The following is a 14,500-nucleotide window of genomic DNA, read 5'->3' on the forward strand; positions in this document are numbered from 1 at the left end:
ATTTAGCTAACCTCTTTTTTTTTTTTTTTTTGAAGTTGAAGTTACCAGGTTAAAGCTAAGTGGTAGTAAATATTTCAGATTTAAAGTTAGATATGTTCTGGAGATAGGTCCATAACCTTAGGAGATTAATCATATGAGACTGACATCATGACAGTCATTTTTATTTCTCATAAAATGTCAAAGGAAAAGACAAGGCTGATAAATCATGTCTGTGACCTAAATGTGGAAGTTCTTATTAACAGAAAATTATTTTTAAATTATTTGCATTCTTTAAGTAGCATTCATATGGTGGCACATGTTGTCATAGCATCTTGAAACTAGAGTTTCAGAGTCAGCCAGGTATTGTCACATGCAGAATGTAAGATAAAGCTGCAGTTAAATTCTTAAAAGCATAAAATAAAAATGTTGGATATGGAATATTACAAGTCATCTAAGGTTGCTGTTTCATTCTGCAGATTAGAAACTGAAGCCTAAAAAGTCTAGTGATTCTATTTATATTTAGATAATAATCTTTGGGTGAAAAATTAACAGTACAGTATTTAATCACTAGCATAATTTTATTGAAAACTGCTTTTGGGGATGATTTCTGTGCAGGTGTAGTTCCAGATGGCACGTATGAAGTATGTTCTAGGACTACGGGACAAGCAGCTGCTGGTAAGTTCATGATTGGTATTACTTGTTTTACATATATGAGTTAGAATTTTGCATATATATATATATATGTAAATATACATATATACACACATATATGTGTCGTTTTTATTAATATTAAGAGAGTATTTTAACTGAATTAATTCTGGTGTCCCTTGATTTTAAAAACAATTTTTGTAATAATATTAGCATATTTTTATTTAACAACTATTAATTAGACACTTGCTAATATACTGTAAAACATTTTGGGAAAGACAGAGATGAATAAGATATACTTTCTACTCTGAATAAATTTAAATGCTAATGTTGTTAAGGCGCTGTAGCATAACTAAGTTGTAATAAGTGGTAAGTTCAATAAAATATAAAATTCTAATTGCTGCTAAACTCGAGGGGAGAGAATAATTTCAAATCTAGAAGGATAGTAGGATCAGAGAAAGCTTAATATTTAACAAGCATTTGAATAGGGATTTGATAGATAAAATTGTTTCTGAAGCAAAAACTGAGAGAGTATGCATCAGAAAATTCAGGCAGACAGAATATTAGTTATGTTATGAAAACAGTGTCTAGTTAGAATTGTCCAGACTGGGCAGAAAAGAGTTATCTGAAAAATAATTTGGGAAAAATGTTAAATCTCAAATTAAGGAGTCTGGACTTAATTTGGTGGACAGTGGGAAAGCCACTGAGTTTTTGTGAGCAAGAAAGCAGACACTTTTCAAGGATTGGAGAAGAAAAAAAAAATCTTAGGAAACTGCTTAGGAGGTAACTCTAGAAGTTATAACCTATCTTGACTAAGATGACAGCTCAGTATAAATTTTTATTGATTTTACTTCTTATAAAGTAAGGGTAAGCTAAAGGAAGATGTTTATTTAAGGGCTCTTAAAATGTCAGCGGGAGTAGAAGCTGATGAAAGTTAGTAGATTTCCTTTCTCTTCTTACTGTTTCCTGTTATCTTCCCCAAGCCTAGCCTTGGTGCTCATCCTAAGTAAATTGTCTCAGAAAGTAGCAAGGCCAAATGTCTCATTGATGGAGAACTGAAAAGGTTAGGAAATATCCAAGAGTAATAATGTTAGAAGAAAGGGTGATGGCTGAGGTAAACATACATATTTGGAGAAAAGTCACATAAAAGTCTTTGTCAGGGCTCTAGTTACTAAGTGACAACAACTCTCTCAAATTAGCTTAACCAAAATGGGGAGTTTATTAAAAGGATATATGCCTATCATAGTTAAACTTAGGAATGGCTCTTTCAATGAATAAGGAACTAGGTCAACTCAGGGGCCCTCAGGAACTACCGGATCCAAGATTTCAACTGCCACCGGGGTTCTTCTCTTTGCTCCTCTCTAGCTGCTTCATTTTCTTCATACTGCTGACCACAGTCAGGAGACATTGCTGCCAAAAGCTCAAGGAGACTCATTCCCCCACCCTCAATCGCTGGAGAGGGACTGTGGTTTTCTCAAGTCCAGGGAAGGGTTTTTAGTTTTCCAACTTTGACTTTCACCTGGCCTACTTATCTAATTCTGGCAAATGAGTAAGGGTCATGGCAGTTCCAACTATAGCTGTGGAAGGGTAGGTCAGCTCAGGAGTGGGGAGAAGAGGGAATCTGTAGTTCACAGGAGAAAGAAGGGTGCTGCACAGAGGAAAGCAAGAGATGTACACTCCACAAAGGGCAATCGATCCCAGACCTAGCTGTTGTTACAAAAGGCTATCATCCATTTTATTCCTTAAATATGGGATTATTTGAATTTCTGTGCTAAGACTTACCAAAAATGCCACTTCTTTTTTTTAAACAGAAAGTAGTAGTGCTGGAACCTGGACACTCAATGTTTTGTGGAAAATGTGTGGGATCGACGTCCACATGGATCCTAACATTGGCAAAAGACTAAATGCACTGGGCAATACCCTTACGACACTGACAGGAGAGGAGGACATAGATGACATTGCTGATCTAAATTCAGTGAACATAGCTGACCTGTCAGATGAGGATGAAGTTGACACTATGTCTCCCACTATCCATACTGTAAGTAAACTCACTGTTAGACTTTACTGGACTGGTCTTTACCCTGAGACAGGGAAAAGATTGATTTAATGTTATTTATTCTATTGTAGTTGATCATTGTACAGGGAGGAAGAGAGTGGTGGTTCCCTGTGTCTTCGCTTTGTAATGTTTTTTAATTTCATGATACTGTCTTTTAATTAATAGTTTTCATAACTGTCAATAAACTTAGTAGCCTTAACCTAAAGGTAGTTTACTAATGTTAAAAGCAAAGTGAAAGCAAACCTGTAGAGGCAGAAAGTACATTAGTAATTGCCAAGAGCTACCTCAGAGTCAGGGATGGGGAATGAGAAGAGACTGCTGTTAGTTATGAGGTTTCATTTGGGGGGAGGGTGGCAAAAATATTCTAAACAGGTTGTGGTGATAGTTGTACAACTTTGTGAATATACTCAAAACCACTGAATTATATATATTTTAAATGGGTGAATTTTATGGCATGTGGATTATATCAATAAAGATGCTAAAAAATGAATCTCAAAAGGAAAGTGCATGCATACAAAATAAAGTATACATTTAAAAAGACGTATTTCCATCTATACTGTATATTTTATAGTATAAATGATTTGGTGGTTGAAAACCAAGCTCGTCTCTGTTTTTGTTCTGGTATGGGTTTAAAAACTTTTTAAATTATCTTTATTGTTTTGTCAAATAGTCTTGTTCTTGGAAAGAAATTTTTTAAAAATTAATGTTACTGTTTATCATTTAGAGTTCAGATGGAAGTTCAGTAGGTGGAGATGGCCACAAGCTCACCTTTGGGCAGCGACTTGTAAATCACCTGCTAGGCCTGACGCCCCCAAATCAGCGCTATTCTGTTCCTGCAGAGTATCTGTGTGACTCAGAGATGTGGGGCTCCCCTCAGTCTAGCCAGTCCCATTTGAAAGCATGCAGAGCTCACTCATGGGGAAACGTAGGTAGCAACTACATAGATTCCTTGTGAAAATGAAGGGATTTGAATCACTGGAGAATTCCAATCATACTACTTGATATAGATGGCTTTGATTCTTGCATGCTTCCTTTGATTTAAGGTGTTATTTTGTGATAGTATAGATTTTCTGGTTGACCTGAGGGTGGTATTGACAGACGTGCTTTTGATTTTTCAGGAAGCTGTAGATTATCGAAGACAAGGAGCATCTTGTAGCCAGCCAGGAGAACTTAGAGGAAGAAAAATTATGAAGCGTATAGTGGATATCAGAGAACTGAATGAACAAGCCAAAGTAATAGATGATCTTAAGTATGTGTAATGATTTTTAATGTGATATAATATTTTAATAATAGAATCATCGAATTTTAAATGTGGAGAAAACTGGATTTGGGGCAGTACAACTTAATTTATAAATGAGATCACCAAGGTCCAGAAGAGTTTGATAACTTGCCTGAGATCATACATTCATTAGTGATAAAGTTACGCATGAATTCCTAGTCCAGCACTCATCACAGCTCTCCATTTCTAGGTAGCTTATGACCGACTTTGTATTACATATACATGCCTCTACATGTGTATATACACTTACACATATCTTCACATGTATATGTTGATATATGTATTAGTCTTTTGTTGACATTGGTATTTCTGGAATGTTAATCTTTAAGAAAGGATACAAATTTAGCATTTATTAAGTACCTATTGTGAATCTGGCATGTTATTTCAATATAATCCTCAGATTTCTGTGAGGTTATATGGCATTATCCAAACTGGCTCAGAGCCCTTAAAGAAGTGGAATTTGAACTTGGGTGTGTCTAAATTCAAAGTTCACACCTTTTTTTTTTTTTTTTGCCGGCTTGTGGTAGCAATTCTCTAGAACTGAGGTGGATATAGGGTAAGTAGAGAGGGGGCAGTAAGTGGTGGTAATTTTTTTCTTTATCTGTTGCCTGCTGCATAGTACTGACTAAATAATACTTGCCCTAGAAGACTAAATATCCTTCTTGTCAAACTTTGAAAAATTTTTGCTTTCCTAAAAGGTGATAGTTTTCCACATCTTTTTAATCTTCATACACCACTTACGTCTGTGATTTTTGCATTCAAGAACTTTAGACAGATATATGCATTTTGTATAATGAAAGGTATTACCTAAAAACTAGTCTGTAAATTAATTACAATACAGTGATTCACATTTTCCTGTTGATTTACATCACAGTTTGAGTTTTGCTCTCGGCATTAACAATGGCTTGAAGCAAAATATACTTCCTCCCCTAAAATTTTACCTGAGGCTTAAATTTATGTAGAATTTTACATATATTCTTCTGCAGTTGGTCTGTATCCTTTATGAGATTGTCAGAGCCTCTTAATGCAGAAGTAAAAAAGAGCCATTTTCTAAAACTTTAGAAAGCTTTTTTATAATTACGAGGTATGATTGTTAACTCTATGGAGGATTTTGGCCTATCCATATATAATGTAATATAATCTTTGATATTCTGATGAGTGAAAGAATTAAAAAGGAGCAAATAAAAATCAATCTTGCTTTGTTACCTCTTTACACTAATTACCATATTTGTTTTGCATCCAGAAAATTGGGTGCAAGTGAAGGAACCATAAACCAGGAAATTCAACGTTATCAGCAGTTAGAATCTGTTGCTGTGAATGATATTAGAAGAGATGTTCGTAAGAAATTACGGAGGTCCAGTATGCGAGTGAGTAAATTTAAGAAGAATTTTGTTAGAATAAACCATTCTTTTATTTTTTACTTTATGAAACTTTGTGACAGTACTTAAGTTCTCTTTCTTTCTCCATTGCTAGTGATAATAGCACTTGATTTGTATATCTCACATCTACACTGTTTAAAGCCCTTTACATTTAACAACCCATTAAATCTTTACAGTAGCCAAATGAGGTAGCTTGTATTATGTTCCCCTTTATAAAAATGAGGAAACTGAGACAGAGAGAAGTCAAGTAATTTGACCAAGGTTATATAGCAGTGGGACTCTACAGTCTGTCCTTAGCCACTGGGTTTTGTCTTCCTTTCATGAAATTGTGTTTTCTTTTTAGTCTCTAACTCAAATATGAGTCTTTTGACATGTCCATTTTGCTCCTGTCCCATTTTCCACAGCTGACCTTACCTCTCAGCCACTATGTACTCTCAGCACTTCATTCTCTTTTCTTTGCACGTTTAGTTGTCCCATCTAGAATTGTAGTCTCTTAAATAAAAAGTTACTTATCATTGACCCCATTTCCTACCACATTTTTTGGGATTTAGTCCAATTGCTGAACAAGTGAAACAAATATGTAAATACATGTACATATATTAGAAAATAGTTCTAAAACATATTCAAGTAGAAGTAGATTGCTTTAGGGCAAAGTGGTCTTGTTAGTGGAAAGACTTTTTTTTTTTTTAAAAAAGATAGATTCTTAACCTTTTTTTTTTTTTAAATCAACAGAACCCTCAATTTTTTGATGGCACCTTGATACATTAAAAACATTAAATCAGAGCTGCTGGGACCAGAGGAAGTAGGGAAAGGTTGCAGGAATCCAGGGTTCATTGGCTTGAACTTTCAACTTTCTTGATCACCACAAACTCCCAGACACCCTAGTTTGAATACTATTCTAAATTATTTAAATTGAAGATAAAATCTAATTTGAATTATTTGTCACTGGCTTCTGGTGATAATAAATGGATAATGATGATCTGTATTGCATAAGTCTGTTTTTAAAATTTTTGCTACTATGTATCTAACAATCATACAATAGAATTAAAATATTGCTTACGTACTATTTATAAGGTAGTTTATGCTTGGTAATTGTTAACAATAAAACTAGGTAGAGAATTAGGGAAATTCTCTAAGTTTTATCTGTGTTCTTAGCATGTATTTCATCTGTCTTTTCCCCTTCTCTTCCCCCTCAGTCCTCTTGCACTCTACACCTCCATTGTTTTAGAATCTTTTCAGTATCTAGCCCCTAACTACATATTTGGAAAAGAGGGATTTGGAGACAAGTAGAGTGTTGACCTTGCCCTTTCCTTTCCTCTCCTATAATATAGAGTGCCATGGCAGGGGTGCCCATTAGTGCTACTTAAGATGATCATGCCCCCCCTCCCTCGAGCCTCTCCCTCTCTCCTTCCTGCTCTCCTCTGATTTCCCTTTCACCTCCTCCCACTACCCAGCTTTCTCCCAGAATCTTTCCTTTTAATTCTCATTTTATTTTGCCTTTCTTTCCTTTTTAATTGTTTCCTTTCTTTCTACCTTATTTCTGTACCCAGTCTTTTTCTTTTCTCTCTCAGGCTAGATGGTGAATCATATTTCCATTATACAGCTCTTCTAATTGACATTAGGACTAAAGAGTAGCTAAGTCCTGCTCTGCTTTGATCCACCTATACTGCTAAGTGACATTTAAAGTCAAATTTAAAGTAACATGTTACTGACCTGGGGGAAACATACTGTTTTGTTGAATAGAATATTTTATCTGTAGTCAGATATTACAATAAGCAACTGTCTAAAGTCTCTCTCCCTCTCCTATTTTATTAGGCTGCTTCTCTGAAGGATAAGTGGGGTTTGGGTTACAAACCAAGTTACAGTCGTTCAAAAAGCATTTCTGCTTCTGGAAGACCTCCTCTTAAACGAATGGAAAGGACAAGGTAATATATATTTCAACCACTGAAACAAGTAATAAAATTGCTAACTCCTAAAAAAAAAATTGCTAACTCCTTTACAAAAATCCACTACTTATTTATTGTGTTCTATTTGGGGAAATTACATAATTAAGGGAGCAAAAATGAACCTTAGTAATCAAATACCGGTAATAATGGATAATATCAAACTAAACAGTTTATTTAAGGAATTCCTGCATTGTATTTATACCGCAATCATTTTTAGTAAAATAGTGCTTTGCTATTTAGACAAGTTTATGTATAAACTTACAGACTATTCAAAGAAATGAGTATGTGCAGATTAGTAGCTGCTGGTATAAGTTTGTCATTTTAGAAAAGGTATGACTACGTACATATTTAGCATGTAAAAAATGGAAATTCTACATATTAAAGAAAATACTATCTTACTAATAAATGAGGACTTAAAGTAAGAAGTATAAATTTTTTTATATGGTTTAGTTTCAGAAAATCTTATGTTAATCAAAACATTCAGTGTTTTATTTTTTTTTCCTATGGGATGTTAAAGATTAAGAAATGGGATACCAAAAATTTAATCCTTAGATAAGGTAAATATTTAGAATATTATTGTTATTTGTTAGGCTTTTTTATAAATTCTAGGGGCTTTTTAAAAAATACTTAAATTGTTTTATAACTTTATATTTTACTTCCAGTTCTCGAATAGGAGAAACTGAGGAGCTCCCTGAAATCCGTGTGGATGCAGCATCTCCTGGACCCAGAGTAACTTTCAATATTCAAGATACAGTAAGAGAGTTATTATTTGTTAAAGATACACCGGTGCCAAATAATTTTAGTAATTACGAAATTATAGTAGTTATGAAGTTTCAAAATATGAATTCCTACCTACAATGAAAGTGAGGATTGTGATAGGTGAAGTATCTATAAATTACCAAACAGGGCATCCCTGTGTGTTATCATTTGAGAGTCATGGTGCTCATGTTAGTGTTTCACCTAGAATAAAGATTCCATTCTGCTTGCTCTTAGGTAGAAAGTCTTTGTCGAATAATTTTCCTTTCATGTATGAATCCACATTAAATTAGGTCTTATAGACAGGCATAGTTGTAGAATGTTTGTACTTATGTATTTATCTTATGTATTTAGTTCATATAGAAGTTATAGCAGAAACCGGAAGTCAAAAGGTCAGCTTAAAAGTTATATTTAATTTTATATATGTTAAAATTTATGTTAACACGTTTATTTTGTTTTTTGAATGTTTGCTTTTAAACCATTGTTTTTTTGTTTTTCATAAGTTTTTATATATTTTCTTATTATTTTAATTAAGTTGAAAAAAACAATATGGGGAAGTACGCCACAATCCAGCTGTCCTGGGGAAGGGTATTTTCAGGTACTTATTAAGAAAAACATAAATTTTGCTTTAAAACTGATTAACCGCCCTAAAAATCTGCTTTCAAAACATCTTTCTCTCATTTTATACTAAACTCAGACCTCAAAAATATTTTACATAAAGCTTTAAGATTGTTTGAATTCTTTTTCATCATATATGTTTTATAAGCTCTTGCATGAATAGATTTTAGTTCTGTACTTCTTTGTATAATACTAATTATTGAATCTCCAAAATTATAGACTAAATCAGCTTACCAAATTAGCCAAATCATAAATCAAAACCTGCTGTCTATTATTTATTTGCTAATCCCTAAGCAAATCTCTTTCCTCTACATTCAACCACAAAATAAATCTTTTCTTTAAAAAATTTTTTTAACTAATTGAAACTAGAATCAAACTTCTCTCAGGACAACAAATTAACCATTGAATGTTATTTCTTTGGAGTCACTGTATACATATAAAAAACCATGTATGTAAACAATCCATTTAAAAATTATTCTGTTCTAAACAGTGTGGAAAATGTGCTACCCAGGCACTTATAAGTTGAATAAATATTTTTATGAACCATATATTTTCCCTAAATATAAGTCATGCAAAGAAAGTTGAATTTTAAAAATATATCTGTATACTAGGCATATAAATCTTTGTCTAGGAATTTTCTGTCAAGTTTCATTAAAAACTGGTACTTATTCCACATCTTGTTTCTCTGCCCTCTTACACTATAGTCTTAGTACATATCCTGTAGTTACACTGAATTTAGTAAAACTAAATTTTGTTTTAAGACGATGAGATTATAGGGAGCTTGATAAACATGCCCTTTTTTTCTAAAAATGCAAATAAATGGAAATAAATCATTTACAGAACTGAATCAAGGGCCTCTCCTAATTGACTTTTCCCCATCCAACTTTTTTTATGGAGACATATAACATATCAGTTTCAGATGTAAAACTAATGATTTGATTTATGAGTATATTTTGAAATGATTAAGTAATTCTTAAAGGCATCAGTATTTGAATTGGTTCAAGTCCTATTTTTTTTAAATAGTATATGCTATTTGTAAAAAAAATAGCATATAAAAATAAAAAGTTATAAAATAGATCATTAGGGCATGGATAAATATAAAACAGATATTCACACAAATTCTTACTTCAGTTTTAAAAATTGAAGGTATTCTGATAAAATCTGTTTTACTTATTTATCAAATAACATATCATAAAAAGTGAGGAAAAGCTGGATTCTGCATGTTTGAAATTTTTATTACAGTATTCTGTCTTCATGTATCTAATTTTCTTGTATCTAATAGCATCAATAAATTGCATTACCTTGCACATTATACTTTACAAAGGCTTATCACATTTTCAAAGGATATTTAAGCAACTCTCAAAATTGGAAATATAAATTAGATCATAGAAAACTTTATTGTTTTGGTGTTTTTTTTTAATCTACTTAAATACAATGGCCTCCTGGTATGATTCTCAGCAACATAGTGTGTATAATAAACCATTCACCTTAAAAATAGTATTCTTTTTTTTAGTATATGTGCTGCCGAAGCGAGCACTAAAAATAGTATTCTTAAGTTTGATTATCTTTAACTACATAATGATTGGGGCATCACTCTTCAACCAATTAGCGACTCATTTTTAGAAGCTATCTATAAAAAAAAAAATCCAGAAACATGAAGTACTTTCTGTACAGACACTGCATGCTCTATCATCACTAATTGCTCTCTTGCCCCTCTGATTTACAGTTGATCGCATTATTTGCTTTGTCTCCACAGCATGTTTAACTTTGCTTAAAGAATTATACAATATGTGCTAATTAACAGGTTGATATAGGCTTATATACAGGAAAATTTCACTCAATTTCACACTAATTTTAGTATGTCAGTAGTGTGACTTTCTGTGGAATGATCTGCTTCCTTCCTTGGTGTGCCATTTCAAATGTTCGTAAATCTGGCTTTCTTTCAGTTTAGAGTGAAGAAATTCAATTCTGAGAGAATTTTAAATGCTTAAACATATATTTTTTCTTTTCCTTTTTTTAATTAAGAAGAGATGTATAACATGAACCTGATTCACGTCTTCTCTTTTTATAATCAATCAGTTTCCAGAGGAGACAGAACTCGACCTTTTGTCAGTAACCATTGAAGGTCCATCCCATTACTCCTCAAACAGTGAAGGATCATATTCCGTGTTCAGTTCTGCCAAAACTCCAGGAGGCTATTCATCAGGCATTCCTTTCCAACCTGAAGAGGGCCGACGGGATGACAGTTTGTCTTCTTCTAGTGAAGATTCTGAGAAGGATGAAAAGGACGAAGACCATGAGAGGGAAAGGTTTTATATTTACAGGAAACCCTCGTAAGTGGCCTTTTTGTTTTGAGACCTGTGGGTGGTATTTCAAAGTCTAGAACTGAGCTTTAAAGTTTTATGTGTAACTGTTAACTTTTATAGAAAAAAAATCTTAATGTGCCTAGCCACAGGAAGACTGAGACATAGCCATAGTTTACTAATGTAGTTTAGCTCTATATGGCATTATTTTTTTCTTTCCCTATTCTTCAGTCTTTTAATAAAATCAGGAAAATAGCATTTTACAATTTGCAAAAATGAAATCTCCTCAAAAATGTAGAACATAGTTCATACACTGATATTCGGACCCCTTACTAGCAGTGATTGAGCCTCTGTCCTCAGCACCTAGCACATTGCCTGGGACATAATAGTTACTGAGTGCATGATTGTTGAATAAAATGTGACTCCATCAAACTCAGAAAAACTTCAAATAATATGAGCTAGTTGAGTAATAAGTGTGGATTTATAAAACAGTATATTTGTTTATAGACTCTTGGTCACATAACATTAGGAAATAGTTTGTTGAAAATTCTTGCAATTTAATACAATGTAATGATTGGTTGTTCTTTCCCTAGACATACATCTCGTAAAAAAGCAACAGGCTTTGCTGCTGTTCATCAGCTATTTACAGAACGCTGGCCCACAGCTCCAGTCAACCGAAGTCTTAGTGGCACAGCCACAGAAAGAAATATTGACTTTGAACTTGATATACGGGTTGAAATTGATAGTGGAAAATGTGTTCTCCACCCAACTACCCTTCTACAAGAACATGATGATATAAGCTTGAGAAGGTAAGAAATTGGTCAGAAAAGGGTACATGTAACTTCATTTGTTAGAACTACTATTGATATATATCACTGAATTACAAACAACTTTTTCATCCATGACCCAAAATGCAGATTTAAAGAGTGGATTTAATCATAGTTGTAAATTTGAGTGGTTATTTTGTATAACATATTATTTCTTTAAATAAGTATATAAAATTTTCTGGCAACTAGAAATGCATGTCTGCTTTAGATTCTAGCAATTTAATTAAAAGAGTTGTATCTTTGGAATTATCCTTTAAACAAGCATGGATTTCTCAGTCTCTGTTCTTGTATTATGGACATTTCTATTTTAAAGAACAGTGCAGTACACAAAGAGATCTTGAGGTTTTTTTTTTTTCCCCCTTAAAATAAGTTTATTTAAGTACAAAGTGAGTTGAAGAAAAATAGAAGTGTCTCGGGGCCTTCCCAGGCAGCTGTGTCCTCCCGGGACAGGTCCCCCGCTAGACATGGGGGCCCCTTGAGGCTGTGCTGCCTCTCGGAGCAGGCGAGGAGTCAGGAGCGGGGCGAGGAGTCATCAGAATCAGAGCCGCGCCGGTGGTGCCCAGGCCTCACAGGAGCTGGGGACAGTGGAGAGGCCACCCTGATTATTTAGAGTTTTGATGAATTCAAAAAGAAATAGAGATTGGGAAACTGGGACGAAGAGGTCTCAGTATACTCAGATATAGGATATAGCTGCAGCTTTACCATTTGTCTCCATCATTGAAAAAGTGGTGGTACAAACAGGCTTAAGATTAGATTATTTTTTTCTTTGAATTTTTGCTTTTCTTTCCTAATGTTAAAAAGAGCTAAAGAAAATAATAATTGAGGGGGTAGGTAGGGAGTGGGTGGATATGCTGTTTTTAAAAAAGGGCAGAATGCTGACAATTGTGGAAGCTGGGGAGATGGAGCCACAGGAGTTCACAGTATACCATTCTGTTTACTTTTTGCATGTTTGAAATTTTTCATAATGAAAGATTTTAGGGACACCTGGCTGGCTTGGTCCATAGAGCATGTAACTTGATCCTCAGGGTCATGAGTTTGAGCTCCATGTTGGGTATAAAGATTATATATATATATATTTAATTTTTTTAATGGTCTATTTGTCTAAGGAAGGTGTTATAAAATGGGAAGATAAAAAGGCACTTAAACAGTTAAATTCCTACAAATGTGTAGAAGTAATGATAAAAAGCATGTTAATTCAGTACAATAAATTGCTGATATTCAGCTGGTTTTGCTTATGTAAAGGGCAATTTCTTTTGGCTCAACATAATATGTTCATATGAAACAGCTAGGACTTCAGGAAAGACTAAAGGTGACAACTGCCCTATGTGGTTATGGAGCATACAACACGAACATCATCTATGCATGCTGTTAACCAGTTTAGCTACAGACACTGATGAGCTTTACTTCTTCAACTTTATTAATGAAGGATTATATCCTACTTACTGTATAAATAAAAGTTGGATTCTAAACAAAAGGAGATAAATGTCCTTTTTTAAAAAAGATAAAAATCATTTTTCTATTTATAGGAGTTATGATAGAAGTTCCAGGAGTTTAGATCAAGATTCTCCTTCAAAAAAGAAGAAGTTTCAAACTAATTATGCTTCTACCACCCATTTAATGACTGGCAAGAAAGTGCCATCATCTCTGCAGACAAAGCCTAGTGATTTAGAAACAACAGTATTTTACATTCCTGGAGTTGATGTAAAGGTAAAAAAAAACCTAAAAGTCTAGGATTAAATTATTCTAAGCACTGTTTATTTTCTATTGTACAGATTCTTCCTTTACTGATTATATTAAAGTGAGACTTCCCAACATTTTTCTGTGATGTAGCTATATTCTAAACATAAGATCCAATTTCAGATTGCCCCTTTTACAGAGCTTTTCCATTAAAATTTAGCAGTAGTTAACTTTTTTATGCATTGATATTCCTAACATTTGATAAACCTTTCCTAGTCCAACTTTAAACACCTATTTTTTAGATTTTAGAATTATAGAATCCTATAACATTAAGCTAGAAATAACTTATCTGGGATGACTTTTTCAATTTTAAATGAAAAACAACTAAGAATCTCACTAGTATCACAGCGTTGACTTGTAAAAACTGGAACTGGGTCTTCTGACTCCTGGATGTTCTTTCTTCCACATTTTGTACATTTGTTGGTTTTTCTCACCTTCATTATTTTAATTTTGAAAGTTTATTTGTCTTAATACAGTTGCATTACAATTCCAAGACACTAAAGACCGAATCACCCAATGCCTCCAGAGGATCTTCCTTGCCAAGAACCCTCTCTAAAGAGTCCAAGCTGTATGGTATGAAAGATAGTGCACCATCTCCTCCTTCTCCTCCTTTACCTTGCACTGTCCAGAGCAAGACTAACACCTTACTTCCTCCCCAACCCCCACCTATTCCCTCAGGTATTTCAGGAAAATATACTTTATTTTTAATTTTTTTTTGGCAACTTTTTAGTCATCACCTACTTCCTACTTGCTCTATTGAGAATTTCTTGCAAATTCACATGTTAAAGAAAAAAAATAACATAAACTTGTCAATAATGACTCCATAAAGTTCACATATGGAAGAGTGGCCCAACGACTTTTGGCTATTTTTCAAACTGATACTACCTTAGAATATCAATGTTAAAAGAAACTTAATATACTAAATAGTTTATTTATTTACCTTTTTAGATCTATTTATGTAGAAAAAATGTT

General features: G+C 33.5%; 1 protein-coding gene across 7 annotated transcripts in view; it reads left to right on the forward strand.

Moving 5' to 3' along the window:
• BLTP1 (bridge-like lipid transfer protein family member 1) overlaps positions 1-14,500 on the forward strand; it is a 203,403-nt gene that overhangs the window by 161,667 nt on the left and 27,236 nt on the right. For 4 of the 7 annotated variants that reach the window (XM_055316940.1, XM_055316943.1, XM_055316942.1 and 1 more), the window contains 12 exons: positions 595-654; positions 2,439-2,665; positions 3,408-3,608; positions 3,802-3,932; positions 5,206-5,329; positions 7,157-7,266; positions 7,950-8,040; positions 8,579-8,641; positions 10,741-10,994; positions 11,558-11,773; positions 13,318-13,498; positions 14,005-14,101. In XM_055316940.1, coding sequence (XP_055172915.1) covers positions 595-654; positions 2,439-2,665; positions 3,408-3,608; positions 3,802-3,932; positions 5,206-5,329; positions 7,157-7,266; positions 7,950-8,040; positions 8,579-8,641; positions 10,741-10,994; positions 11,558-11,773; positions 13,318-13,498; positions 14,005-14,101 — 1,755 coding nt within the window. The remainder of the gene's footprint in view (positions 1-594; positions 655-2,438; positions 2,666-3,407; positions 3,609-3,801; positions 3,933-5,205; positions 5,330-7,156; positions 7,267-7,949; positions 8,041-8,578; positions 8,642-10,740; positions 10,995-11,557; positions 11,774-13,317; positions 13,499-14,004; positions 14,102-14,500) is intronic. The other 3 variants (XM_055316944.1, XM_055316946.1, XM_055316947.1) reach the window with 3 other exon arrangements.

This window comes from Nyctereutes procyonoides, unplaced genomic scaffold, assembly GCF_905146905.1.
Source record: "Nyctereutes procyonoides isolate TBG_1078 unplaced genomic scaffold, NYPRO_anot_genome, whole genome shotgun sequence".
In the NCBI taxonomy this organism is placed as follows: Eukaryota; Metazoa; Chordata; class Mammalia; order Carnivora; family Canidae; genus Nyctereutes; species Nyctereutes procyonoides.